This window comes from Vidua macroura, unplaced genomic scaffold (genome assembly GCF_024509145.1).
Source record: "Vidua macroura isolate BioBank_ID:100142 unplaced genomic scaffold, ASM2450914v1 whyUn_scaffold_284, whole genome shotgun sequence".
In the NCBI taxonomy this organism is placed as follows: domain Eukaryota; kingdom Metazoa; phylum Chordata; class Aves; order Passeriformes; family Viduidae; genus Vidua; species Vidua macroura.
The window spans coordinates 1-27675 of NW_026530632.1; the positions used below are offsets into that span (position 1 = coordinate 1).

Sequence of the window (27675 nt, forward strand, 5' to 3'; positions counted from 1 at the left end):
CCTGGATCTGGGGGAGGAACGGTCAGGAGACACCTGGGGGTGGAGGAGGAGGGACAAGGGGGGGACACGGACACGGAGAGGACCCTGGTGGCACCTGGAAGCGGAGGATGATGGTCCAGATGAGGCCGAGGGTCAGGCGGTGGTTGCCGTCCACGATGTCGTGGGAGCCGACGTTCTCCAGGTGGACGCGCTGCTCCTTGAGGAACTGCAGGGCCTTGTCGACGTTCTCCAGGGAGTGGATCCGCATCCGGCCCCGCGTCGGCTTGGGCTGGGGGACACGGGGACCTCCGGCTCGGAGAGGGTCCTGCCACCCCACCCCACCCCACCAGAACCAGTCCCAAACTGGTGATGGTGGGAGCTGGGGATGGTGAGGAGATCCCAGTTCCACCCAAACTGGTGATGGTGGGAGCTGGGGATGGTGAGGAGATCCCAGTTCCACCCAAACTGGGGGTGCTGCTCATGGTGATGATGATGATGGTGGTGGTGATGATGATGCTCATGAAGACAACGATGCTGCTCATGGCAATGGCGACAATCACGATGATGATGATGATGATGGTGATGATAGATGATGATGATCTTCATAATGACAGTCATGGAGATGATGACGATGATGATGATGACGATGATGATCCTCATGACGACAGTCATGGAGATGATGGTGATCCTCATGATGATGATGATGATCCTCATGATGATGATGATCCTCATGATGATGATGACGATGATCCTCATAATGACAGTCATGGAGATGATGATGATTATGATCCTCATAATGAGTCATGGAGATGATGATGATGATCCTCATGATGACAGTCATGGAGATGATGATGATGATGATGACCCTCATGATGACGGTCATGGACATGATGATGACGATGATCCTCATAATGAGTCACGGAGATGATGATGAAGATGATGACGATGATGGTAGAGAACGGTGATGATGATGACAGTGAAGATGCCACTCATGCTGTTGATGATGATGATGATGATGACGACAACGATATTGACAAAATGACGGTGATGACGATGATGATGATGAAGACAGAGAACGATGATGATGATGACAAGAGAGAATGACAACGACAATGACGCCGCTCACGGAAACGACGATGATGACGATGACGACGTAACGATGAAGCTGATAGAGAATGATGACGATGATGATGATGATGAAGATAGAGAACGATGATGATGTCACTTACGATGACAATGACAGTAGAGAACGACGACGACAATGATGCTGCTTGTGACAACGATGGTGATGATGATAATGGTAGAGCGTGAGGATGATGACGATGATGACAATGATTACAATGACGATGAAGGTGATGGAGAATGATGATGATGATGATGATGATGATGATGATGCACCACTCATGGCAATGACGACAATAGAAGATGACAATGATGACGATGATGACAATGAAGATGATGATGATGACAACGATGACAATGACGATGAAGGTGATGGAAAATGATGATGATGATGAAGGTGATGGAGAATAATGATGATGATGATGATGCACCACTCATGGCAGTGATGACAGTAGAAGATGACGATGATGATGACGACGATGATGACATTGATGACAATGACGATGAAGGTGATGGAGAATGATGATGATGATGATGCACCACTCATGGCAGTGATGACAGTAAGAAGATGGCGATGATGATGACGATGAAGGTGAGAGAGAATTATGATGATGATGATAATGACGATGACGATGAAGGTGATAGAGAATGATGATGATGATGATGCACCACTCATGGCAGTGATGACAGTAGAAGATGACGATGATGATGACGACGATGATGACATTGATGACAATGACAATGAAGGTGATAGAGAATGATGATGATGATGATGATGATGATGATGATGATGATGATGATGATGATGCACCACTCATGGCAATGACGACAGTAGAAGATGACGATGATGATGACGATGATGACAATGATGATGATGATGATGACAACGATGACAATGACGATGAAGGTGATGGAAAATGATGATGATGAAGGTGACGGAGAATAATGATGATGATGATGATGATGATGCACCACTCATGGCAGTGATGACAGTAGAAGACGACAGCGATGATGATGACGATGAAGGTGAGAGAATTATGATGATGATGATAATGACGATGACGATGAAGGTGATAGAGAATGATGATGATGATGATGATGATGATGCACCACTCATGGCAAATGACGACAATAGAAGATGACAATGATGACGATGATGACAATGATGATGATGATGATGACAACGATGACAATGACGATGAAGGTGATGGAAAATGATGATGATGATGAAGGTGATGGAGAATAATGATGATGATGATGATGCACCACTCATGGCAGTGATGACAGTAGAAGATGACGATGATGATGACGACGATGATGACATTGATGACAATGACGATGAAGGTGATGGAGAATGATGATGATGATGATGCACCACTCATGGCAGTGATGACAGTAGAAGATGGCGATGATGATGACGATGAAGGTGAGAGAGAATTATGATGATGATGATAATGACGATGACGATGAAGGTGATAGAGAATGACGATGATGATGATGATGATGATGATGATGCACCACTCATGGCAATGACGACAATAGAAGATGGCGATGATGATGACGATGATGACAACGATGACAATGACCATGAAGGTGATAGAGAATGATGATGATGATGATGATGATGATGCACCACTCATGGCAGTGACGACAGTAGAAGATGACGATGATGATGATGACGATGACAACAATGACAATGATGATGAAGAATGATGATGATGATGATAACGACAATGACGGTGATGGAGAATAATGATGATGATGATGATGACGATGCACCACTCATGGCAGTGACGACAGTAGAAGACGACAGCGATGACAACGATGACGATGAAGACGCCGCGTGGGTCTCCTCACCAGGGTCTCCCCCGAGAGCACCTCGAGCAGCCGCGTGAGCACGAAGCCGTCGCGCAGGTCCGAGTAGAGGTCGCCGACGCGGCAGGCGGCGCGCGCCAGGTGGGCGTTCACCCACTTGGTGAAGGTCTTCTTCTGCACCGCGTCCCGCTCGTCTGGAGGGACAGCGAGGTCACCCCAAATCCACCCCAAATCCACCCTGAGACTCCAAATCCACCCCAAAACCACCCCAAATCCATCCTGAGACCCCAAATCCACCCCAAAACCACCCTGAGACCCCAAATCCACCCCAAATCCATCCTGAGACCCCAAATCCACCCTGAGACCCCAAATCCACCCTGAGACCCCAAAACCACCCCAAATCCCCCCCAAATCCATCCTGAGACCCCAAATCCACTCCAAAACCACCCTGAGACCCCAAATCCACCCTGAGACCCCAAAACCACCCCAAATCCATCCTGAGACCCCAAATCCACCCCAAAACCACCCCAAATCCACCCTGAGACCCCAAATCCACCCCAAATCCACCCCAAATCCACCCTGAGACCCCAAATCCACCCCAAATCCACCCTGAGACCCCAAATCCACCTTGAGACCCCCATGGGACTCAGGACCCCCCCAATTGGTCCAGGGTTTTTTTGGGGGGGAGTCTGAGGGATTTTGGGGTTTTTTTTGGGGGGTTGAGAAGTTTTTTAGGGTTTTTTTTGGGGGGGTTGAGAATTTTTTTGGGTTTTTTTGGGGGGTCTTGGGGTTTTTTGGGGAGTTTGAGAAGTTTTTTTTGGGTTTTTTTGGGGGGGGTTGAGAATTTTTTTTAGGGTTTTTTTGAGATTTTGGGTTTTTTTGGGGGGGTTTGGGTTTTTTTTTGGGGGGTTGAGAATTTTTTTGGGGTTTTTTTTGAGATTTTTGGGGCTTTTTTTGGGGGGTTGGGGTATTTTTGGGGGGTTGAGATGTATTTTTAGGGTTTTTTTGAGATTTTGGGGTTTTTTGGGGGGGTCTTGGGGTTTTTTTGGGGAGTTTGAGAAGTTTTTTTTGGGTTTTTTGGGGGGGGCTGAGAAGTTTTTTTAGGGTTTTTTTGAGATTTTGGGTTTTTTGGGGGGGTTTTAGGGTTTTTGTGGGGGGTTGAGAAGTTTTTTTGGGGTTTTTTTGGGTTTTTCAGGGGGGTTGAGAATGTTTTTAGGTTTTTTTTTGAGGTTTTTGGGTTTTTCTGGGGGGGTTTTGGGGTTTTTTGGGGGGGTTGAGAAGTTTTTTTGGGTTTTTTTTTAGGGTTTTTGGGGTGGTTGAGAACTTTTTTGGTGTTTTTTGGGTGTTTTTTTGGGGTTTTTTTGGGTGGTTGAGAATTTTTTGGTGTTTTTTTGGGGGGGGTGGGTTTGGGTCTTTTTTTCAGGGGTTGAGAAGATTTTTTGGGGTTTTTTGGGTTTTTTTAGGGGGATCTTTTAGTGGAATATTTTGATTTTTTTAGAGGTGTTCAAGGCTTTTTGGGGTTTTTTTTCTGGGGGGATCTGAAAGGTTTTTTTGGGGGAATCTGGGAATTTTTTAGGGGAATATTTTGATTTTTTTGGGTTTTTTTTGGGGGGGAAATTGGGAATTTTTTAGGGAATATTTTGATTTTTTGAAGGTGCTCCAGCATTTTGGGGGATTTGATTTTTTGGGGGAATCTGGGAATTTTTTTGGGGAATATTTTGATTTTGTGGGGTTTTTTTTTGGGGGGTCTGGGAATTTTTTGGGGAATATTTTGATTTTTGGGGGGTTGCTCCATTATTTTTTGGGTTTTTCTTCGGGGGAGAATCTGGGAATTTTTTGAGGAATATTTTTATTTTTTGGGGGTTTTTTTTGGGGGGGGGGTTTGGGAATTTTTTTGGGGAATATTTTGATTTTGTGGGGGGGGGTACTCCATTATATTTTGTTTTTTTTTTTTTTTTTTGAGGGGAATCTGCAAATTTTGGGGGAATATTTTGATTTTTTTGGGGGGGGTCATCAAGCATTTTTTGGGGTTTTTTTGAGGGGAGAATCTGCAATTTTTTTTTGGGAATATTTTGATTTTTTTTAGGGAGTCATCCAGCATTTTTTGGGTTTTTTTTTTTGAGGGGAATCTGCAAATTTCTGGGGAATATTTTGATTTTTTTTAGGGGGTCATCCAGCATTTTTGGGTTTTTTTTTTGAGGGGAGAATCTGCAAATTTCTGGGGAATATTTTGATTTTTTTTAGGGGGACATCCAGCATTTTTGGGTTTTTTTTTTTGAGGGGAGAATCTGCAAATTTCTGGGGAATATTTTGATTTTTTTAAAGGGTCATCCAGCATTTTTTGGGGTTTTTTTTTTTGAGGGGAATCTGCAAATTTTTTGGGGAATATTTTGATTTTTTTGGGGGGTTGCTCCAGCATTTTTTGGGTTTTTTTTTTTGAGGGGAATCTGCAAATTTTTTTGGGGTATATTTTGATTTTTTTGCGGAGCGTGCTCCAGCATTTTTTGGGGTTTTTTTTTGAGGGGAATCTGCAAATTTTTTGGGGAATATTTTGATTTTTTTGCGGAGCGTGCTCCGTTATTTTTCGGGTTTTTTTTAGGGGAATCTGGGTAATTTTTTGGGGAATATTTTGATTTTTTGGGGACGTGCTCCATTATTTTTTGGGGTTTTTTTGCGGAGGATCTGGGTGATTTTTTGGGAATATTTTGATTTTTTTGGGGGGTTGCTCCATTTTTTTTTTATTTTTTTTTTGCGGAGGATCTGGGTGATTTTTTTTGGGGAATATTTTGATTTTTTGGGGGGGTGCACCACTATATTTTGGGATTTTTTGGGGGGGAGGTCTGCAAATTTTTTGGGGAATATTTTGATTTTTTTGCGGGGCGTGCTCCATTATTTTTGGGGGGTTTTTTTAGGGGAATCTGGGTAATTTTTTGGGGAATATTTTGATTTTTTGGGGGGGTTGCTCCAGCATTTTTTGGGGTTTTTTTTTGAGGGGAATCTGCAAATTTTTTTGGGGTATATTTTGATTTTTTGGGGACGTGCTCCATTATTTTTTGGGGTTTTTTTTAGGGGAATCTGGGTAATTTTTTGGGGAATATTTTGATTTTTTTGGGGGGTTGCTCCTTTTTTTTTTTTTTTTTTTTTTTTGCGGAGGATCTGGGTGATTTTTTGGGGAATATTTTGATTTTTTGGGGGGGTGCACCACTATATTTTGGGTTTTTTTTGGGGGGAGGTCTGCAAATTTTTTGGGGAATATTTTGATTTTTTGGGGGGGTTCATCCAGGGTTTGTTGTTTTTTTTTTATTTTTTTTTTTGGGGGGGGGTCTTCACCCACCTGCCAAGGCCTTGATCCGGGAGCACTCGAAGATTTTGGGGTCCCCCCAGGCTCGGGGCTCCGGGGGGGGGTCCCAGGGGTCGTTGTTGTTGTTGGGGGGAGGGGCGGCCTCCACGTTGTCCAGCTCGGCCGCCATTGGGGGGGGGGGGGGGTCCCCAAAATTGGGGAGGGGTCCTGGAAGAGATTTTTGGGGGGGGGAGTTGAGATTTTGGGGGGGGAGGCAGAGACCCCCCCCCCCCCGAGTTGGTTTAGGGGGGGCTGAGAGATGCCAAAAATTAATGTGAGACCCCCACCCCGAGAGCCCCAAAATCCATCCTGAGACCCCCCCAAAATTCCCTGAGACCCCCCAAAATTCCCTGAGACCCCCCCAAATTCCCTAAGACCCCCCCAAAATTCCCTGAGAGCCCCAAAATCCCTCCTGAGACCCCCCCAAATTCCCTGAGAGCCCAAAATCCCTCCTGAGACCCCCCCAAATTCCCTGAGACCCCCCCAAAATTCCCTGAGAGCCCCAAAATTCCCTGAGAGCCCCCCAAAATTCCCTGAGACCCAAAAATCCCTCCTGAGACCCCCCCAAAATTCCCTGAGAGCCCAAAATCCCTCCTGAGACCCCCCCAAATTCCCTGAGACCCCCCAAAAATTCCCTGAGACCCCAAAATCCCTCCTGAGACCCCCCCAAAATTCTCTGAGAGCCCAAAATCCCTCCTGAGATCCCCAAAATCCCTCCTGAGACCCCCCCAAATTCCCTAAGACCCCCCCCAAAATTCCCTGAGAGCCCCAAAATCCCTCCTGAGACCCCCCCAAAATTCCCTGAGACCCCCCCAAAATCCCCTGAGAGCCCCAAAATCCCTCCTGAGACCCCCCCCAAAATCCCTCCTGAGACCCCCCCCAAAATTCCCTGAGACCCCCCCAAAATTCCCGGAGACCCCAAAATCCCTCCTGAGACCCCCAAAATCCCTCCTGAGATCCCCAAAATTCCCTGAGACCCCCAAAATCCCTCCTGAGACCCCCCCAAAATTCCCTGAGAGCCCAAAATCCCTCCTGAGACCCCCAAAATCCCCCCTAAACCCCTTAAAATTCCCCCCAAAATTCCCCCAATCCTCCCAAAATCCCCCCCAATTCCCCTAAAATTCCCCCCAAATCCCCCAAAATTCCCCCAAAATCCTCCAAAATTCCCCCCAATCCTCCCAAAATTCCCCCGAATCCCCCAAAATCCTCCCAAAATCCCCTAAAATTCCCCCCAAATCCCCTAAAATTCCCCCCAAAATTCTCCCAAAATTCCCCCAAATCCTCTAAAAACCCCCAATTCTCCCAAAATTCCCCCAAATCCCCTAAAATTTCCCCCAAACCCCCCCCCAATCCTCTAAACATCCCCGTTAAAATCGCCCAAAATCCCCTAAAATTCCCCCAAATCTCCCCAAATCTCCCAAAATCCCCTAAAATTCCTTAAAATTCCCCCAAAATCCCCCTCCCCCCCCAGGCTCGGCCCCTCCCGGCCGTGACCTTGAGGGACCCCTCCCCCTCCCCGCGACCCCCCGCCCCAAATATTCCCCCAAAAAAACCCCAAAATCTCCCCCTCCCCCCCCCCCCCCCCCCAAAAAAAAAAAAACCCCTCCCCACCCCGCGCCCCTCCCCCACGCCCATCACCTGCCGGGCCGGGGGAACGCCGGGAATTCTGGGAATTCCGGGAATGCTGGGAATGCGGGGATGGTGGGGGAGGGGTCGCGGGGAGGGGTCCCCGGTTTTTTTTTTTTTTTGGGGGGGGGGGTGGGGGAGGGGTCGCCGCCGCCGCCGCCGCCGCCGCTCCCGCCCGGAGCGCGCGACGCCGCCCGCGCCCCTCCCCCCGGAACCGGGACAAGCCCCGCCCCCAGAATTCCCAAAAAAATTCCCCCCACAAAAAAAAAAATTCCCCCCAAATCGTTCCCGAATCGGGCAGCGTTATCCCGGGAATTCCCGTTAATCCCGAAATTCCCGTTATCCCGGAATTGCCGTTATCCCGGAATTTCTGTTATCCCAAATTTCCTCATTATCCCAAAATTCCCGTTATCCCAAAATTCCCTTTTATCCCGGAATTGCCGTTATCCTGGGATTTCTGTTATCCCAAATTTCCTCGTTATCCCAAAATTCCCTTTATCCCGGAATTGCCATTGTCCTGGAATTTCTGTTATCCCAAATTTCCTCATTATCCCAAAATTCCCCTTTATCCCGGAATTGCCGTTATCCTGGGATTTCTGTTATCCTAAATTTCCTCATTATCCCAAAATTCCCATTTATCCCAAAATTCCCGTTGTCCTGGAATTGCCGTTATCCTGGGATTCCTGTTATCCCAAAATTTCTGTTATCCCAAATTTCCTCATTATCCCAAAATTCCCTTTATCCCGGAATTGCCATTGTCCTGGAATTTCTGTTATCCCAAATTTCCTGTTATCCCAAATTTCCTCATTATCCCAAAATTCCCATTTATCCCAAAATTCCCTTTTATCCCGGAATTGCCGTTATCCTGGGATTCCTGTTATCCCAAATTTCCTCATTATCCCAAAATTCCCTTTATCCCGGAATTGCCGTTATCCTGGAATTCCTGTTATCCCAGTTTTTGTCACTGTTATGCCAAAATTCCCATTATCCCGGAATTTCTGTTATCCCAAATTTCCCATTTATCCCAAAATTCCCATTATCCCGGAATTTCTGTTATCCCAAATTTCCCATTTATCCCAAAATTCCCGTTATCCTGGAATTGCCGTTATCCTGGGATTCCTGTTATCCTGGAATTCGTGTTATCCCAGTTTGTGTCACTGTTATGCCAAAATTCCCATTATCCTGGAATTTCTGTTATCCCAAAATTCCCGTTATCCCGGAATTTCTGTTATGCCAAAATTCCCATTATCCCAGAATTCCCGTTACCCCGACATTCCCAATTTTCCCATTATCCCCGTGATCCCAGAATTCCCGTGATCCCCGTTACCCTGGCTTGTGTCCCCACTATCCCAAAATTCCCAATGGCATTCCTGTTACCCCAGAATTCCCATGATTCTGATATTCCCAATTTTCCCATTATCCCAATTTTCCCATTATCCCAGTTTTCCCGTTATCCCAGTTCCCCATTATCCTAGTTTTCCCATTATCCCACTCTCCCAGTTATCCCAGTTTCCCAGTTATCCCAGTTCCCCATTATCCCAGTTCCCCATTATCCCACTCTCCCAGTTATCCCAGTTCCCCCCCATTATCCCAGTTCCCCATTATCCCAGTTCCCTATTATCCCACTCTCCCAGTTATCCCAGTTTCCCAGTTATCCCAGTTCCCCATTATCCCACTCTCCCAGTTATCCCAGTTCCCCCCCATTATCCCAATTGCCCCCCCATTATCCCAGTTCCCCATTATCCCAGTTTTCCCATTATCCCAGTTTTCCCATTATCCCACTCTCCCAGTTATCCCAGTTCCCCATTATCCCGTGCTCCCCAGTTATCCCAGTTCCCCACGATGCCTGAGAGACTGGGATCCTATGGACTGGGATAAACTGGACTGGGATCATATGGAACTGGGATAAACTGGACTGGGATTGTATGGAACTGGGATCCTATGGACTGGGATAAACTGGACTGGGATAAACTGGACTGGGATCCTATGGAACTGGGATTACATGGAACTGGGATCTTATGGACTGGGATTGTATGGAACTGGGATCATATGGAACTGGGATAAACTGGACTGGGATTGTATGGAACTGGGATCATATGGAACTGGGATAAACTGGACTGGGATTGTATGGAACTGGGATCATATGGAACTGGGATAAACTGGACTGGGATTGTATGGAATTGGGATTACATGGAACTGGGATCCTATGCACTGGGATAAACGGGACTGGGATTGTATGGAACTGGGATAAACGGAACTGGGATAAACGGGACTGGGATTCTATGGAACTGGGATCTTATGGACTGGGATTGTATGGAACTGGGATTACATGGAACTGGGATCATATGGAACTGGGATAAACTGGACTGGGATTATATGGAACTGGGATTACATGGAACTGGGATAAACTGGACTGGGATTGTATGGAACTGGGATTACATGGAACTGGGATAAACTGGACTGGGATTGTATGGAATTGGGATTACATGGAACTGGGATCCTATGCACTGGGATAAACGGGACTGGGATTGTATGGAACTGGGATCCTATGCACTGGGATAAACTGGACTGGGATTGTATGGAACTGGGATCCTACGGACTGGGATAAACTGGACTGGGATAGCCCGGCCTGGGATCCTATGGACTGGGATAAACTGGACTGGGATAGCCCGGACTGGGATCCTATGGACTGGGATAAATCGAGGACTGGGACCCTGTGGAATGCGATCCTATGGACGGGGACCATACAAACTGGGATCACCTGGACTGGGACCCTACAGACACGGAGCGCACAAATCCCAGTACAAACTGGGAGCGCGGGGGTGAAGAAGGAGAGGGAGCAGGGCTGGAAACGGGAGAAGGAGATGGGGAAAGGGAGGAGGAGGAGGAGGAGCGATGGAAGGGGAGGGATGAAGGAGGAGAAGGGAGTGGGGTTAGGGAGGAGGAGGAGGGGGAATGGAAAGGAGAGTGAGGCGGGGTTAGAGAGGAGGAGGAGGAGAGGGCGTAAAAGAGGAGGGAGGGAAGGGCAGGGATGAAGGAGGAGAAGGAGGTGGAGTTAGCGAGGAGGAGGAGGAAGGGCGGAAGGAAGAGGAGCGGCAGGAAGAGGAAGAGGAGGGACAAAGGCGGATGAAGGCCAGCAGAAGGATTCACGCGGTCGAGCCCTCCCTGAATCCGCAGCCCCCACCTGTGGGATCATCGCCCCCCATCCCGCAGGTGAGCGGCGAGGGGGAGCTGGGCCCAGATATCCCGGGGGGTGCCTGGGTTGGGTTTTTGTGGGGGGATGTTTGGAGAATGAAGAAGTGCAAAGCTGAGCGGAAAAAGCCCCTTGGGGGGACATTGGGGGGTGCCGGTGGCGGCTGCCGGCAGAGGCAGCCTGGAGGAGCAGAGCCCTGTGTCCCCCAGGAGCCCAAAGTGGGGAGCCCAGAGAGGGGGGAGCGCCGCCATGGGCGGGACCCTCAAGAGCCTGGAGAGGGGCAGGGGGACTCCTTGGAGCCGCTGCAGCCCAAAGCAGAGAAGAAGGGGAGAAGGGAGCCCGGGAGCCCAAAAAGCCCCGGCAGCCCTAAATGGGGAGAGCCAAGAGGGGGGAGCTTTTGGGATTGCTGGGACTCCCAGCAGCCTGGGGAGGGCGGGCACCGAGGAGAAGGGGGACCCCCAATCCAAGCGTGACCCCCAGCAGCTGGGACAGGGGGGAAGCCCGAACAGCAAAGGGGAGGGAGCAGGGACGGGGAACTCCTGGGAGGCTTTTTCAGGGCTGAATCTTGGTGTTGGGGAGGCTTTTGTGGAGCCCAGGGGGCCGGGGACTTCTAGGGATGGACTTGGGCAGAGGGACCTTCAAAGTCAACGTGCTCATCCCTTGTTTTCCCCAAACCAGGATTCCCCATTCCCAGCCCCTGGGAGGCTGCGAGGAAGAGGAAGATCCTCTCCTTGTCCTTCCTCCCCCAGAGCAGGAGCTGAGGATGGAGAGCAGGGAGGACAAATCCCCGCGGCAGAACCTGGTGGAAGAGGCCGTTTTGAGCGGCTCCACGGCGCAGGAACCCAACAGTGAGGAAAAGCCCCACACAAAGAGGGGCTGCAAACGCAGATCGCGGGGATCTGAGGAGGAAAGAACCACCCTGGTCCGGGGAGGCGGCCGAAGATGGAGCCAGAGCTCGGAGCTGGTGGTCCATGAGCAGCTCCAGGATGGGGAGAAGAACCACAAGTGCTCAGAATGTGAGAAGAGCTTCAGGTGGAGCTCTGACCTGATCAGGCACCAGAGGACCCACACTGGGGAGCGGCCCTACGAGTGTGGGGAGTGTGGGAAGAGCTTCATGCAGAGATCCACCCTGATCGAGCACCAGAGGACCCACACCGGGGAGAGGCCCTACGAGTGTGGGGAGTGTGGGAAGAGCTTCAGCCAGAGCTCCCACCTGAACAGGCACCAGAGGACCCACACCGGGGAGAGGCCCTACGAGTGTTCCAAGTGTGGGAAGAGGTTTCAGACCAGCTCCCGTCTCCTCAAGCACTATCAGGTTCACACGGAGGAGAGGCCCTTCTGCTGCCCTGACTGCGGGAAGGGATTCAGGCAGAACTCCCACCTCATCACCCACCGGCGCATCCACACCGGGGAGAGGCCCTACGAGTGTCCCCAGTGTGGGAAGAGCTTCAATTGCCACTCCACCCTGATCACCCACAAGAGGATCCACACAGGGGAGAGGCCCCACGAGTGTGCGGAGTGTGGGAAGAGCTTCACCGAGAGATGCCAACTGATCATGCACCAGAGGACCCACACTGGGGAGAGGCCCTACGAGTGTGGGGAGTGTGGGAAGAGCTTCAGTCGGACCTCCAACCTGATCCAGCACCAGGTGACCCACACTGGGGAGAGGCCCTACGAGTGTTACAAGTGTGGGAAGAGCTTCAGCCACAGATCCGGCCTGATCAGGCACCAGAGGACCCACACTGGGGAGAGGCCCTACGAGTGTTCCGAGTGTCGGAAGAGGTTTCAGACCAACTCCAATCTCCTCAAACACTTTCTGGTTCACACGGAGGAGAGGCCCTTCTGCTGCCCCGACTGCGGGAAGGGATTCAGGCACAACTCCAACCTCATCACGCACCGGCGCATCCACACCGGGGAGAGGCCCCACAAGTGTCCCCAGTGTGGGAAGAGCTTCTCACGGAGCTCTAACTTGACCCAACACCAATGGAGGCACCAGTAAGGGAAGCCCTGCGAGTGCCCCAAGTGTGAGAAGAGCTAAACTCCATCCCTCCCTGGAGGACCCCCTTTGGGCACAGCCCTGGTGACCCACATTCCCTGTGATCGATGTTGGGAACACCTCAGCTGCTTTTCATTTTGTGTTGACCTTAATTTTCCTCTCTTCTCCATCTCTCTGCACTCCAAAAGCAATTGGGATCAATCTTTCACCTCAAAGCCACTCACATCCCACTGACAACAACTGAATTTTGACCCATAAAAGCACAATCCCACCTCACATTGCTTGTTCCCACCTCAAACAAACTCAATCCCACTCCAAACTCAGTCGATTCCAGAGCCTCCAGAGTGAGATGGGGTTGGGAGGAGATTGGGAGAAGTGGGATCCCAGTTTGGAGCGGTGGGATGGGGAATGTGTGGGGCTGGGTGGCTGGGATGTATTTGATAGCAAATAAAACTTTCAGACTTACTGATTTCTTGGCCGTTCATTTTCAGTCCGTGGCAATTCTGTTTGCAGAGCGCCGCCTCAGAGAGCGTCCCCTCACAGTTCCCGCCCTTGGCTTGGCCCCGCCTCTTTGCCCTCACGGTTCCCGCCCTTGGCCTGGCCCCGCCCCTTTCCCCTCACAGTTCCCGCCCTTTCCTCGCCCCCTTTCCCCTCACAGTTCCCGCCCTTTCCTCGCCCCCTTTCCCCTCACGGTTCGGATTTCGGGAACGGAGGAGGAGGAGGAGGAGGAGGAGGGAGGGAGGAAGAGGCGCAGCGGCAGCAGGGAGCAGCCGGAGAAGAGCAGAGAAGGAATCGCGGGGCCCTGGCGCTGCCTGAAGTCGCCGCAGCCCCGGGAGCATCGCCCCCCATCCCGCAGGTGCCCGGGGAGGGGGAGCTCGGCCCAAATATGCCGGGGGGTGCCGGGGTTTGGGGTTTCTTTGGGGGGGATGTTTGGAGCTCAAAGGGCTCCAAAGCCGAGCCGCAGATGGCCCTCGGGGGGACATCGGGGGTCCCCGGGAGGTGTTTTTGGAGGGTCCCGGGGCTCGCAGTGGCTGCTCCCAGTATGAGCCCGGTCACTCCCAGTATGAGCCTGGTGAGTTCCTCTCACTCCCTGCAGGATTCCAGTCTCTCCCAGTATGATCCCAGCCCATCCCGACCTGTCCCGGCTCCATCCCCGCTCCTGCCGCGGGCTGCGAGGGCTGCGGGAACGGGGCACCGAGGGAGTCGCTGCTCCTGGGGAGGAGGAGGAGGGAAGGGATGAAGGAGGAGAAGGAGGGGGGCTTAGGGAGGAGGAGGAGGAGAAGGAGGATTGGAAGAGGAGGAGCGGCAGGAAGAGGAAGAGGAGGGACAAAGGCGGATCAAGGACAGCAGGAGGATTCACGCGGTCGAGCCGTCCCTGAATCCGCAGCCCCCACGTGTGGGATCATCGCCCCCCATCCCGCAGGTGAGCGGGGAGGGGGAGCTGGGCCCAGATATCCCGGGGGGTGCCTGGGTTGGGTTTTTGTGGGGGGATGTTTGGAGAATGAAGAACTGCAAAGCTGGGCGGAAAAGGCCCCTTGGGGGGACATTGGGGGGTGCCGGTGGCGGCTGCCGGCAGAGGCAGCCTGGAGGAGCAGAGCCCTGTGTCCCCCAGGAGCCCAAAGTGGGGAGCCCAGAGAGGGGGGAGCGCCGCCATGGGCGGGACCCTCAAGAGCCTGGAGAGGGGCAGGGGGGACTCCTTGGAGCCGCTGCAGCCCAAAGCAGAGAAGAAGGGGAGAAGGGAGCCCGGGAGCCCAAAAAGCCCCGGCAGCCCTAAATGGGGAGAGCCAAGAGGGGGGAGCTTTTGGCATTGCTGGGACTCCCAGCAGCCTGGGGAGGGCGGGCAGCGAGGAGAAGGGGGACCCCCAATCCAAGCGTGACCCCCAGCAGCTGGGACAGGGGGGAAGCCCGAACAGCAAAGGGGAGGGAGCAGGGACGAGGAACTCCTGGGAGGCTTTTTCAGGGCTGAATCTTGGTGTTTGGGAGGTTTTTGTGGAGCCCAGGTGGCCAGGACATCTAGGGATGGACTCGGGTAGAGGGACCTTCAAAGTCAACGTGCTCATCCGTTTTTTTCCCAAACCAGGATTCCCCATTCCCAGCCCCTGGGAGGCTGCGAGGAAGAGGAAGATCCTCTCCTTGTCCTTCCTCCCCCAGAGCAGGAGCTGAGGATGGAGAGCAGGGAGGACAAATCCCCGCGGCAGAACCTGGTGGAAGAGGCCGTTTTGAGCGGCTCCACGGTGCAGGAACACAACAGTGAGGAAAAGCCCTGGAGATGCCGCACAAGGAGAGGCTGCAAACGCAGATCGCGGGGATCTGAGGAGGAAATACCCACCCTGGGCTGGGGAGGCGGCCGGAGATGGAGCCAGAGCTCGGAGCTGGTGGTCCCTGAGCAGCTCAAGGTTAGGGAGAAGAACCACAAGTGCTCAGAATGTGAAAAGAGCTTCACGTACCGCTCCCAGCTGATCAGACACCAGAGGACCCACACTGGGGAGAGGCCCTACGAGTGTGGGGAGTGTGGGAAGAGCTTCAGGAGGAGCTCCCACCTGAACAGGCACCAGAGGACCCACACTGGGGAGAGGTCCTACGAGTGTGGGAAGTGTGGGAAGAGCTTCAGTTGCCACTCCACCCTGATCAGCCACAAGAAGACCCACAGAAGGGAACGGCCCTACGAGTGTGGGGAGTGTGCGAAGACATTCAGATGGAGCTCCGAACTGATCATGCACCAGAGGACCCACACTGGGGAACGGCCCTACGAGTGTTCCAAGTGTGGGAAGAGGTTTCACAGCAGCTCCCATCTCCTCACGCACTATTGGGTTCACACGGAGGAGAGGCCCTTCTGCTGCCCCGACTGCGGGAAGGGATTCAGGAGGAACACCCACCTCATCAGCCACCAGCGCATCCACACCGGGGAGAGGCCCCACGAGTGTCCCCAGTGTGGGAAGAGCTTCAATTGCCACTCCACCCTGATCAGCCACAAGAGGACCCACTCTGGGGAGAGGCCCCACGAGTGTGGGGAGTGTGGGAAGAGCTTCAGATGGAGCTCCCAACTGATCATGCACCAGAGGTCCCACACTGGGGAGAGGCCCTACGAGTGTGGGGAGTGTGGGAAGAGGTTTCACATCAGCTCCCATCTCCTCACGCACTATCGGGTTCACACAGAGGAGAGGCCCTTCTGCTGCCCCGACTGCGGGAAGGGATTCAGGCACAACTCTACCCTCATCAGGCACCGGCGCATCCACACCCGGGAGAGGCCCTACGAGTGTTCCGAGTGTGGGGAAAGCTTCTCACAGAGCTCTAAATTGACCCAACACCAACGGAGGCACCGGTAAGGGAAGCCCTGCAAGTGCCCGGAGTGTGAGAAGAGCTAAACTTTATCCCCCACTGGAGGACCCCCTTTGGGTACAGCCCTGGTGACCCACATTCCCCGTGATCCATGTTGGGAACACCCCTGGCTGCTTGTCCTTTTCTGTTGAGCTTAACTTTTTTCTCTTCTCCATCTCTCTGCACTCCAAAAACAATTCGGATCGATCTTGCACCTCAAAGCCACTCACATCCCACTCAAAACAACTGAATATTAATCTATACAAACACAATCCCACCTCACATTGCTTGTTCCCACCTCAAACAAACTCAATCCCACGCCAAACTCAGTCGATTCCAGAGCCTCCAGAGTGAGATGGGGTTGGGAGGAGATTGGGAGAAGTGGGATCCCAGTTTGGAGCGGTGGCATGGGGAATGTGTGGGGCTGGGTGGCTGGGATGTATTTGATAGCAAATAAAACTTTCAGACTTACTGATTTCTTGGCCGTTCATTTTCAGTCCGTGGCAGTTCTGTTTGCAGAGCGCCGCCTCAGAGAGCGTCCCCTCACAGTTCCCGCCCTTGGCCTGGCCCCGCCCCTTTCCCCTCACAGTTCCCGCCCTTGTGCTGGCACCGCCTCTTTCCCCTCACAGTTCCCGCCCTTGGCCTGGCCCCGCCTCTTTCCCCTCACAGTTCCCGCCCTTGGCCTGGCCCCGCCCCTTTCCCCTCACAGTTCCCGCCCTTTCCTCGCCCCCTTTCCCCTCACGGTTCCCGCCCTTTCCTCGCCCCCTTTCCCCTCACGGTTCCCGCCCTTTCTTCGCCCCCTTTCCCCTCACGGTTCGGATTTCGGGAACGGGGGAGGAGGAGGAGGGAGGGAGGAAGAGGCGCAGCGGCAGCAGGGAGCAGCCGAAGAGCAGAGAAGGAATCGCGGGGCCCTGGCGCTGCCTGAAGTCGCCGCAGCCCCGGGAGCATCGCCCCCCATCCCGCAGGTGCCCGGGGAGGGGGAGCTCGGCCCAAATATGCCGGGGGGTGCCGGGGTTTGGGGTTTTTTGGGGGGGGATGTTTGGAGCTCGCAGGGCTCCAAAGCCGAGCCGCAGATGGCCCTCGGGGGGACATCGGGGGTCCCCGGGAGGTGTTTTTGGAGGGTCCCGGGGCTGGCAGTGGCTGCTCCCAGTATGAGCCCGGTCACTCCCAGTATGAGCCTGGTGAGTTCCTCTCACTCCCTGCAGGATTCCAGTCTCTCCCAGTATGATCCCAGCCCATCCCGACATGTCCCGGCTCCATCCCCGCTCCTGCCGCGGGCTGCGAGGGCTGCGGGAACGGGGCACCGAGGGAGTCGCTGCTCCTGGGGAGGAGGAGGAGGGAGGGAAGGGATGAAGGAGGAGAAGGAGGGGGGCTTAGGGAGGAGGAGGAGGAGGAGGAGGAGGGGGATTGGAAGAGGAGGAGCGGCAGGAAGAGGAAGAGGAGGGACAAAGGCGGATCAAGGCCAGCAGAAGGATTCACGCGGTGGAGCCGTCCCTGAATCCGCAGCCCCCACGTGTGGGATCATCGCCCCCCATCCCGCAGGTGAGCGGGGAGGGGGAGCTGGGCCCAGATATCCTGGGGGTGCCTGGGTTGGGTTTTTGTGGGGGGATGTTTGGAGAATGAAGAAGTGCAAAGCTGAGCGGAAAAGGCCCCTTGGGGGGACATTGGGGGTCCCGGTGGCGGCTGCCGGCAGAGGCAGCCTGGAGGAGCAGAGCCCTGTGTCCCCCAGGAGCCCAAAGTGGGGAGCCCAGAGAGGGGGGAGCGCCGCCATGGGCGGGACCCTCAAGAGCCTGGAGAGGGGCAGGGGGGACTCCTTGGAGCCGCTGCAGCCCAAAGCAGAGAAGAAGGGGAGAAGGGAGCCCGGGAGCCCAAAAATCCCCGGCAGCCCTAAATGGGGAGAGCCAAGAGGGGGGAGATTTTGGGATTGCTGGGACTCCCAGCAGCTTGGGGAGGGCGGGCAGCGAGGAGAAGGGGGACCCCCAATCCAAGCGTGACCCCCAGTAGCTGGGACAGGGGGGAAGCCCGAAGAGCAAAGGGGAGGGAGCAGGGACGGGGAATTCCTGGAGGCTTTTTCAGGGCTGAATCTTGGTGTTTGGGAGGTTTTTATGGAGCCCAGGGGGCCGGGGACTTCTAGAGATGGACTCAGGCAGAGGGACCTTCAAACTCAACGTGCTCATCCCTTGTTTTCCCCAAACCAGGATTCCCCATTCCCAGCCCCTGGGAGGCTGCGAGGAAGAGGAAGACCCTCTCCTTGTCCTTCCTCCCCCAGAGCAGGAGCTGAGGATGGAGAGCAGGGAGGACAAATCCCCGCGGCAGAACCTGGTGGAAGAGGCCGTTTTGAGCGACTCCACGGCGCAGGAACCCAACGGGGAGGAAAAGCCCTGGAGATGCCGCACGAGGAGGGGCTGCAAACGCAGATCACGGGGATCTGAGGAGGAAAGAACCACCCTGGGCCGGGGAGGTGGCCGGAGATGGAGCCAGAACTCAGAGCTGGTGGTCCATGAGCAGCTCCAGGATGGGGAGAAGAACCACAAGTGCTCAGAATGTGAGAAATGCTTCAGGTGGAGCTCTGACCTGATCAGGCACCAGAGGACCCACACTGGGGAGCGGCCCTACGAGTGTGGGGTGTGTGGGAAGAGCTTCATGCAGAGATCCACCCTGATCGAGCACCAGAGGACCCACACCGGGGAACGGCCCTACGAGTGTGGGGAGTGTGGGAAGAGCTTCAGCCAGAGCTCCCACCTGAACAGGCACCAGAGGACCCACACCGGGGAGAGGCCCTACGAGTGTTCCAAGTGTGGGAAGAGGTTTCAGACCAGCTCCCGTCTCCTCAAGCACTATCAGGTTCACACGGAGGAGAGGCCCTTCTGCTGCCCCGACTGCGGGAAGGGATTCAGGCAGAACTCCCATCTCATCACCCACCGGCGCATCCACACCGGGGAGAGGCCCTACGAGTGTCCCCAGTGTGGGAAGAGCTTCAATTGCCACTCCACCCTGATCACCCACAAGAGGACCCACACTGGGGAGAGGCCCTACGAGTGTGCGGAGTGTGGGAAGAGCTTCACCGAGAGATGCCAACTGATCATGCACCAGAGGACCCACACTGGGGAGAGGCCCTATGAGTGTGGGGAGTGTGGGAAGAGCTTCAGTCGGACCTCCAACCTGATCCAGCACCAGGTGACCCACACTGGGGAGAGGCCCTACGAGTGTTACAAGTGTGGGAAGAGCTTCAGCCACAGATCCGGCCTGATCAGGCACCAGAGGACCCACACTGGGGAGAGGCCCTACGAGTGTTCCGAGTGTCGGAAGAGGTTTCAGACCAACTCCAATCTCCTCAAACACTTTCTGGTTCACACGGAGGAGAGGCCCTTCTGCTGCCCCGACTGCGGGAAGGGATTCAGGCACAACTCCAACCTCATCACGCACCGGCGCATCCACACCGGGGAGAGGCCCTACGAGTGTTCCGAGTGTGGGAAGAGCTTCTCACGGAGCTCTAATTTGACCCAACACCAACGGAGGCACCGGTAAGGGAAGCCCTGCGAGTGCCCCGAGTGTGAGAAGAGCTAAACTCCATCCCCTACTGGAGGACCCCCTTTGGGCACAGCCCTGGTGACCCACATTCCCTGTGATCGATGTTGGGAACACACCTCAGCTGCTTTTCATTTTGTGTTGACCTTAATTTTCCTCTCTTCTCCATCTCTCTGCACTCCAAAAGCAATTGGGATCGATATTTCACCTCAAAGCCACTCACATCCCACTGACAACAACTGAATTTTGACCCATAAAAGCACAATCCCACCTCACATTGCTTGTTCCCACCTCAAACAAACTCAATCCCACGCCAAACTCAGTCGATTCCAGAGCCTCCAGAGTGAGATGGGGTTGGGAGGAGGTTGGGAGAAGTGGGATCCCAGTTTGGAGCGGTGGGATGGGGATTGTGTGGGGCTGGGTGGCTGGGATGTATTTGATAGCAAATAAAACTTTCAGACTTACTGATTTCTTGGCCGTTCATTTTCAGTCCGTGGCAGTTCTGTTTGCAGAGCGCCGCCTCAGAGAGCGTCCCCTCACAGTTCCCGGCCCTGTGCTGGCCCCGCCCCTTTCCCCTCACGGTTCCCGCCCTTGGCTTGGCCCCGCCCCTTTCCCCTCACAGTTCCCGCCCTTGGCTTGGCCCCGCCTCTTTCCCCTCACAGTTCCCGCCCTTGTGCTGGCACCGCCCCTTTCCCCTCACGGTTCCCGCCCTTTCCTCGCCCCTTTCCCCTCACGGTTCCCGCCCTTTCCTCGCCCCCTTTCCCCTCACGGTTCCCGCCCTTTCCTCGCCCCCTTTCCCCTCACGGTTCCCGCCCTTTCCTCGCCCCCTTTCCCCTCACGGTTCGGATTTCGGGAACGGGGCAGGAGGAGGAGGGAGGGAGGAAGAGGCGCAGCGGCAGCAGGGAGCAGCCGGAGAAGAGCAGAGAAGGAATCGCGGGGCCCTGGCGCTGCCTGAAGTCGCCGCAGCCCCGGGAGCATCGCCCCCCATCCCGCAGGTGAGCGGGGAGGGGGAGCTCGGCCCAAATATGCCGGGGGGTGCCGGGGTTTGGGGTTTTTTGGGGGGGGATGTTTGGAGCTCAAAGGGCTCCAAAGCCGAGCCGCAGATGGCCCTCGGGGGGACATCGGGGGTCCCCGGGAGGTGTTTTTGGAGTGTCCCGGGGCTGGCAGTGGCTGCTCCCAGTATGAGCCCGGTCACTCCCAGTATGAGCCTGGTGAGTTCCTCTCACTCCCTGCAGGATTCCAGTCTCTCCCAGTATGATCCCAGCCCATCCCGACCTGTCCCGGCTCCATCCCCGCTCCTGCCGCGGGCTGCGAGGGCTGCGGGAACGGGGCACCGAGGGAGTCGCTGCTCCTGGGGAGGAGGAGGAGGGAGGGAAGGGATGAAGTAGGAGAAGGAGGGGGGCTTAGGGAGGAGGAGGAGGAGGGGGATTGGAAGAGGAGGAGGGGCAGGAAGAGGAAGAGGAGGGACAAAGGCGGATCAAGGCCAGCAGAAGGATTCACGCGGTCGAGCCGTCCCTGAATCCGCAGCCCCCACGTGTGGGATCATCGCCCCCCATCCCGCAGGTGAGCGGGGAGGGGGAGCTGGGCCCAGATATCCTGGGGGGTGCCTGGGTTGGGTTTTTGTGGGGGGATGTTTGGAGAATGAAGAAGTGCAAAGCTGAGCGGAAAAGGCCCCTTGGGGGGACATTGGGGGTGCCGGTGGCGGCTGCCGGCAGAGGCAGCCTGGAGGAGCAGAGCCCTGTGTCCCCCAGGAGCCCAAAGTGGGGAGCCCAGAGAGGGGGGAGCGCCGCCATGGGCGGGACCCTCAAGAGCCTGGAGAGGGGCAGGGGGACTCCTTGGAGCCGCTGCAGCCCAAAGCAGAGAAGAAGGGGAGAAGGGAGCCCGGGAGCCCAAAAAGCCCCGGCAGCCCTAAATGGGGAGAGCCAAGAGGGGGGAGCTTTTGGGATTGCTGGGACTCCCAGCAGCCTGGGGAGGGCGGGCAGCGAGGAGAAGGGGGACCCCCAATCCAAGCGTGACCCCCAGCAGCTGGGACAGGGGGGAAGCCCGAACAGCAAAGGGGAGGGAGCAGGGACGGGGAACTCCTGGGAGGCTTTTTCAGGGCTGAATCTTGGTGTTGGGGAGGTTTTTATGGAGCCCAGGGGGCCGGGGACTTCTAGAGATGGACTCGGGTAGAGGGACCTTCAAAGTCAACGTGCTCATCCCTTTTTTTCCCAAACCAGGATTCCCCATTCCCAGCCCCTGGGAGGCTGCGAGGAAGAGGAAGATCCTCTCCTTGTCCTTCCTCCCGCAGAGCAGGAGCTGAGGATGGAGAGCAGGGAGGACAAATCCCCACGGCAGAACCTCGTGGAAGAGGCCGTTTTGAGCGGCTCCACGGCGCAGGAACCCAACGGGGAGGAAAAGCCCTGGAGATGCCGCACAAGGAGCGGCAGCAAACGCAGATCACGGGGATCTGAGGAGGAAAGAACCACCCTGGGCCGGGGAGGTGGCCGGAAATCGAGCCAGAGCTCGGAGCTGGTGGTCCCTGAGCAGCTACAGGATGGGGAGAAGCCCCACAAGTGCTCAGAATGTGAGAAGAGCTTCAGCTGGAGCTCCGAGCTGATCAGGCACCAGAGGATCCACACCGGGGAGAGGCCCTACGAGTGTGGGGAGTGTGGGAAGAGCTTCAGATGGAACTGCGACCTGATCAATCACCAGAGGACCCACACTGGGGAGAGGCCCTACGAGTGTGGGGAGTGTGGGAAGAGCTTCAGCGAGAGATCCAGCCTGATCCAGCACCACAGGATCCACACCGGGGAGAGGCCCTACGACTGTGGGGAGTGCGGCAAGAGCTTCAGGAGGAGCTCCCACCTGATCAGGCACCAGAGGGTCCACACTGGGGAGAAGCCCTACGAGTGTGGGGAGTGTGGGAAGAGCTTCAGGCACCGCGGCAACCTCGTCAAGCACCAGGTGATCCACACTCGGGAGACACCCTACGAGTGTTCTGAGTGCGAGAAACGGTTTAAGACCAGCTCCCGTCTCCTCAAGCACTATCAGAGTCACACAGAGGAGAGGCCCTTCTGCTGCCCCGACTGCGGGAAGGGATTCAGGAACAAGGCAAATCTCCTCAGTCACCAGAGGACCCACACTGGGGAACGGCCCTACGAGTGTGGGGAGTGTGGGAAGAGCTTCAGATGTAGCTCCCACCTGATTGTGCACCAGAGGATCCACACTGGGGAGAGGCCCTACGAGTGTTCCAAGTGTGGGAAGGGGTTTCAGACCAGCTCCCATCTCCTCACGCACTATCGGGTTCACACGGAGGAGAGGCCCTTCTGCTGCCCCGACTGCGGGAAGGGATTCAGGCACAACTCCGCCCTCATCACCCACCGGCGCATCCACACCGGGGAGAGGCCCTACAAGTGTCCCAAGTGTGGGAAGAGCTTCTCACAGAGCTCTAACTTGACCCAACACCAACGGAGCCACCGATAAGGGAAGCCCTGTGAGTGCCCCGAGTTTGAGAAGAGCTAAACTCCATCCCTCCCTGGAGGACCCCCTTTGGGCACAGCTCTGGTGACCCACATTCCCTGTGATCCATGTTGGGAACACCTCAGCTGCTTCTCCTTTTGTGTTGACCTTAATTTTCCTCTCTTCTCCATCTCTCTGCGCTCCAAAACCAAGAGGGATTGATCTTTCAACTCAAAAACCACTCACATCCCACTGAATTTTAACCGATAAAAGCACAATCCCACCTCACATTGCTTGTTCCCACCCCAAACAAACTCAATCCCACGCCAAACTCAGTCGATTCCAGAGCCTCCAGAGTGAGATGGGGTTGGGAGGAGATTGGGAGAAGTGGGATCCCAGTTTGGAGCGGTGGCATGGGGACTGTGTGGGGATGGGTGGCTGGGATGTATTTGATAGCAAATAAAACTTTCAGACTTACTGATTTCTTGGCCGTTCATTTTCAGTCCGTGGCAGTTCTGTTTGCAGAGCGCCGCCTTCTCAGCTGATGGTGTTTGTGTCCTCCTTTCTCCCCTGCCTCTCTTTGCCTGCTCTGTTTCTCTCACAGTGTCTCCCTTGACTCCGGGACCACCAAAGACCCTCCCTTGATTTCATTCCCCCCTCTGCCTCCAAAGACCCTCCCCTGTTTTTTTAAGTATTTTATTTCCCAGTCATTTTTTTAATTCCGAATCCAGGAGCTGAAGTTACGGAGGCCGGCAGTGAAATGTCTCTGTCGGATTTTGCTCCACTTGGCTTTCGGCCCCTTCTCAAGAGCTTTGCCTTCAAGGGCAGGGACGTCTTTTCCTGGCTGGGAGCTGAAATTCCAGATCTCTGGAATGTGTGCCGGGCCATACGGACTGGGATCAAATATGGACTGAGATCAGCTAGAGATTGGGATTCAGTATGGACTGGGATAAAATAGAGACTGGGATCGACTAGAGATTGGGATCAGATAGAGACTGGGATCAACCAGAGATTGGGATCAAATATGGACGGGTATCAAATAGAGATTGGGATCAAATATGGACTGAGATCAACTAGAGATTGGGATCAACAAGAGATTGGGATCAAATATGGACTGGGATCAACTAGGGTCTGGGATCAAATATGGACTGAGATCATATGGACTGGGATCAAATATGGACGGAGATAAAAATATGGACTGGGATCAACTAAAGATTGGGATTAAATATGGACTGGGATAAAATAGGGACTGGGATCAAATAGAGACTGGGATCAACTAGAGATTGGGATCAAATAGAGACTGGGATCAGATATGGATTGGGATCAACTAGAGATTGGGATCAAATATGGACTGGGATCAACTAGGGTCTGGGATCAAATATGGACTGGGATCAAATAGAGACGGATCAGATATGGACTGGGATCAAATATGGACTGAGATCATATGGACTGGGATCAAATAGAGACTGGGATCAGATATGGATGGGGATCAAATAGAGATTGGGATCAAATATGGACAGAGGTAAAATATGGACTGGGATCAACTAAAGATTGGGATTAAATATGGACTGGGATAAAATGGGGACTGGGATCAAATAGAGACTGGTATTGGATATGTACTGGGATCAACAGGGACTGGGATCAACTAAAGACTGGGATCAAATATGGACTGGGATCAAATAGAGACTGGAATCAGATATGGATTGGGATCAGCTAGGGACTGGGATCAACTATGGACTGGGACGAACTAGAGATTGGGATTAAATATGGACTGGGATAAAATGGGGACTGGGATCAAATAGAGACTGGGATCGGATATGTATTGGGATCAACCAGGGACTGGGATCAAATAGAGACTGGGATCAAATATGGAATGGGATAAAATAGGGACTGGGATCAATTATGGACTGGGATCAAGTATGGACTGAGATCAAATAGAGATTGGGATCAGATACGGACTGGGATAAAATAGGGACTTGGATCAAATAGAGACTGGGATCAGCTAGAGATTGGGATCAAATAGGGACTGGGATCAATTAGAGATGGATCAGGTATGGATTGGGATCACCTAGAGATTGGGATCACCTAGAGATTGGGATCAAATATGGACTGGGATCACCTATGGACTGGGATCAAATAGAGATTGGGATCAAATATGGACTGGGATCACCTATGGGCTGGGATCAAATAGGGACTGGGATTAGATATGGATTGGGATAAAATAGAGACTGGGATCATATGGACTGGGATCAACTAGGGATTGGGATCAACTATGGACTGGGATCAACTATGGACTGGGATCCTACAGACTAGGCTCAAATATGGACTGAGGACATATGGACTGGGATCAAATATGGATTGGGATCAAATAGGGACTGGGATAAACTAGGGACTGGGATCCTACAGACTGGGATCAAATATGGACTGGGATCAACTAGGGACTGGGATCCTACAGATTGGGATCAAATATGGACTGAGATCAAATATGCACTGGGATCCCGGGAACTGGGATTAACTGGGATTAACTGGGGACTGGGATCCTACAGACTGAGATCAAATACAGACTGAGATCAAATATGAAATGGGATCGAGTATGGACTGGGATCCTGGGAACTGGGCTCAAATATGGACTGGGATCCCACAAACTGGGATTAAATATGAAATGGGATCGAGTATGGACTGGGATCCCGGGAACTGGGATAAAAAATGGACTGGGATCCTGCAAAGTGGGCTCAAAAATGGACTGGGATCCCGCAAACTGGGATCAACTATGGACTGGGATCAAATATGAAATGGGATCGCGTATGGACTGGGATCCTGGGAACTGGGATCAAATATGGACTGGGATCCCACAAACTGGGATCAAATATGAAATGGGATCGAGTATGGACTGGGATCCTGGGAACTGGGATAAAAAATGGACTGGGATCCTGCAAACTGGGCTCAAAAATGGACTGGGATCCCGCAAACTGGGATCAGCTATGGACTGGGATCAAATATGAAATGGGATCGCGTATGGACTGGGATCCTGGGAACTGGGATCAAAAATGGACTGGGATTCCGTGAACTGGGATCAAATACGGACTGGGATCAAATATGAAATGGGATCGCGTATGGACTGGGATCCCGGGAACTGGGCTCAAAAATGGACTGGGATCAAATATGAAATGGGATCCCGGGAATTGGGATCAACTACGGACTGGGATCCCGCAAACTGGGATCAAGTATGGACTGGGATCCTACGGACTGGGATCCTATGGGTTGGGACTATGCAGACCGGGACCAGACGGACCGGGATGGCTGCACCGGGATGATGCGAACCGAGGCAGCCCCGCTCCGCCCGGTCCCGCCCAGTCCCCTCCCAGTCCCCTCCCAGTCCCCTCCCCAGTCCCCTCCCAGTTCCCCTCCCAGTCCCGCGGCCAAAACTCCCCGGAACGTCGCGGAGATCCCGGAGCGCTCCCGGAGCCGATCCCGGTTCGAGTCTCGGTCTCGCTCCCGATCCCGAACTCGGTCCCGAACTCGGTCCCGATCCCGCATCCGGATCTCGATCCCGATCCCGGTTTCAGTCTCGGTTCCGGTCCCGATCCTGGTCCCGATCCCGCATCCGGATCTCGATCCCGATCCCGGTTTCAGTCTCGGTTCCGGTCCCGAGCGCTTTCCCCGGTTCGAGTGTCGGTCTCGCTCCCGATCCCGGATTCCGATCCCGATCCCGGCTCGGTTCGGTTCGGTTCGGTTCGGTTCGGTTCGGTTCGGGTTCGGTTCAAGGCGCAGGGGATGAAGATCGCGATCTTCGGAGCCACCCGGCAGAACCGGGCGGGTCACGCTGGGGCTGGCGCTGGAGCAGGGTACGGGACACCCCAAAAACGGGCACGGGCACCCCAAAAATGGGCACCGGGACACCCCAAAAATGGGTACGGGGAATCCAAAATGGGCACGGGCACCCCCAAAAATGGGCACCGGGACCCCAAAAATGGGCACGGGGAACCCAAAATGGGCACGGGGACCCCAAAAATGGGCACGGGGACCCCAAAAATGGGCACGTGGAACCCAAAATGGGCACGGGGAACCCAAAAATGGGCACGGGCACCCCAAAAATAGGCACGGGGACCCCAAAAACGGGCACGGGGAATCCAAAAATGGGCACGGGGAACCCAAAATGGGTACGGGGACCCCAAAAATGGGCACCGGGACCCCAAAAAATGGGTACGGGGAACCCAAAAATGGGCATGGGGACCCCAAAAATGGGCACGGGGAACCCAAAATGGGGACGGGGACCCCGAAAATTGAGTACGGGGAATCCAAAATGGGCACGGGGAC

The 27675-nt window shown here is 54.2% G+C and overlaps 3 protein-coding genes and 1 long non-coding RNA gene across 7 annotated transcripts; 3 read left to right on the forward strand and 1 right to left on the reverse strand.

Annotated features, from left to right (window-relative positions):
• Window positions 1-94: 94 nt before the first annotated feature.
• Window positions 95-7970, reverse strand: LOC128803052 (spectrin beta chain, non-erythrocytic 4-like; the record flags this gene model as incomplete). Its single annotated transcript, XM_053969623.1, has 4 exons — window positions 7895-7970; window positions 6251-6424; window positions 2959-3110; window positions 95-268 (listed from the first exon to the last, which is right to left on the reverse strand). Coding segments are annotated over exons 2-4 (462 nt in total), but the record flags the coding sequence as incomplete, so codon positions are not given.
• Window positions 7971-10988: 3018 nt separating this feature from the next.
• LOC128803053 (zinc finger protein 436-like) lies at window positions 10989-16864 on the forward strand. Of its 3 annotated transcripts, none has more exons than XM_053969624.1 (2): window positions 10989-11095; window positions 11754-13514. In XM_053969624.1, exon 2 carries the CDS (start codon window positions 11839-11841, stop codon window positions 13072-13074), a length of 1236 nt encoding a protein of 411 aa, XP_053825599.1. In that variant the 5' UTR covers window positions 10989-11095; window positions 11754-11838; the 3' UTR covers window positions 13075-13514. The 3 variants fall into 3 exon arrangements, with proteins under 3 accessions (XP_053825599.1, XP_053825600.1, XP_053825601.1); XM_053969625.1 differs by having other exon boundaries at window positions 11825-13514; XM_053969626.1 differs by lacking the exon at window positions 10989-11095 and adding an exon at window positions 15473-16864 and having other exon boundaries at window positions 11382-13070.
• LOC128803056 (uncharacterized) lies at window positions 13801-15236 on the forward strand. The gene is made up of 3 exons (XR_008435617.1): window positions 13801-13927; window positions 14459-14494; window positions 15152-15236. It is a non-coding gene; the product is annotated as an uncharacterized LOC128803056 (long non-coding RNA).
• Window positions 16865-17157: 293 nt separating the features above from the next.
• On the forward strand, window positions 17158-23466 carry LOC128803054 (zinc finger protein 239-like). Of its 2 annotated transcripts, XM_053969628.1 has the most exons (4): window positions 17158-17354; window positions 17896-17931; window positions 18588-19911; window positions 22453-23466. In XM_053969628.1, exons 3-4 carry the CDS (start codon window positions 18673-18675, stop codon window positions 23380-23382), a joined length of 2169 nt encoding a protein of 722 aa, XP_053825603.1. In that variant the 5' UTR covers window positions 17158-17354; window positions 17896-17931; window positions 18588-18672; the 3' UTR covers window positions 23383-23466. The 2 variants fall into 2 exon arrangements, with proteins under 2 accessions (XP_053825603.1, XP_053825602.1); XM_053969627.1 differs by lacking the exons at window positions 17158-17354; window positions 17896-17931; window positions 18588-19911 and adding exons at window positions 20607-20912; window positions 21445-21480 and having other exon boundaries at window positions 22137-23464.
• Window positions 23467-27675: the final 4209 nt, after the last annotated feature.

Coding starts and splice junctions, on each gene's coding strand:
- LOC128803053 (XM_053969626.1), top strand. CDS start 11,692: ATGGACTTGGGCAGAGGGACCTTCAAAGTCAACGTGCTCATCCCTTGT. Junction 13,071..15,472: donor CAACACCAATGGAGGCACCA/GTAAGGGAAGCC, acceptor GCTCAAGGTTAG/GGAGAAGAACCACAAGTGCT.
- LOC128803054 (XM_053969628.1), top strand. CDS start 18,673: ATGGAGAGCAGGGAGGACAAATCCCCGCGGCAGAACCTGGTGGAAGAG. Junction 19,912..22,452: donor CCCAACACCAACGGAGGCAC/CGGTAAGGGAAG, acceptor GAGCAGCTACAG/GATGGGGAGAAGCCCCACAA.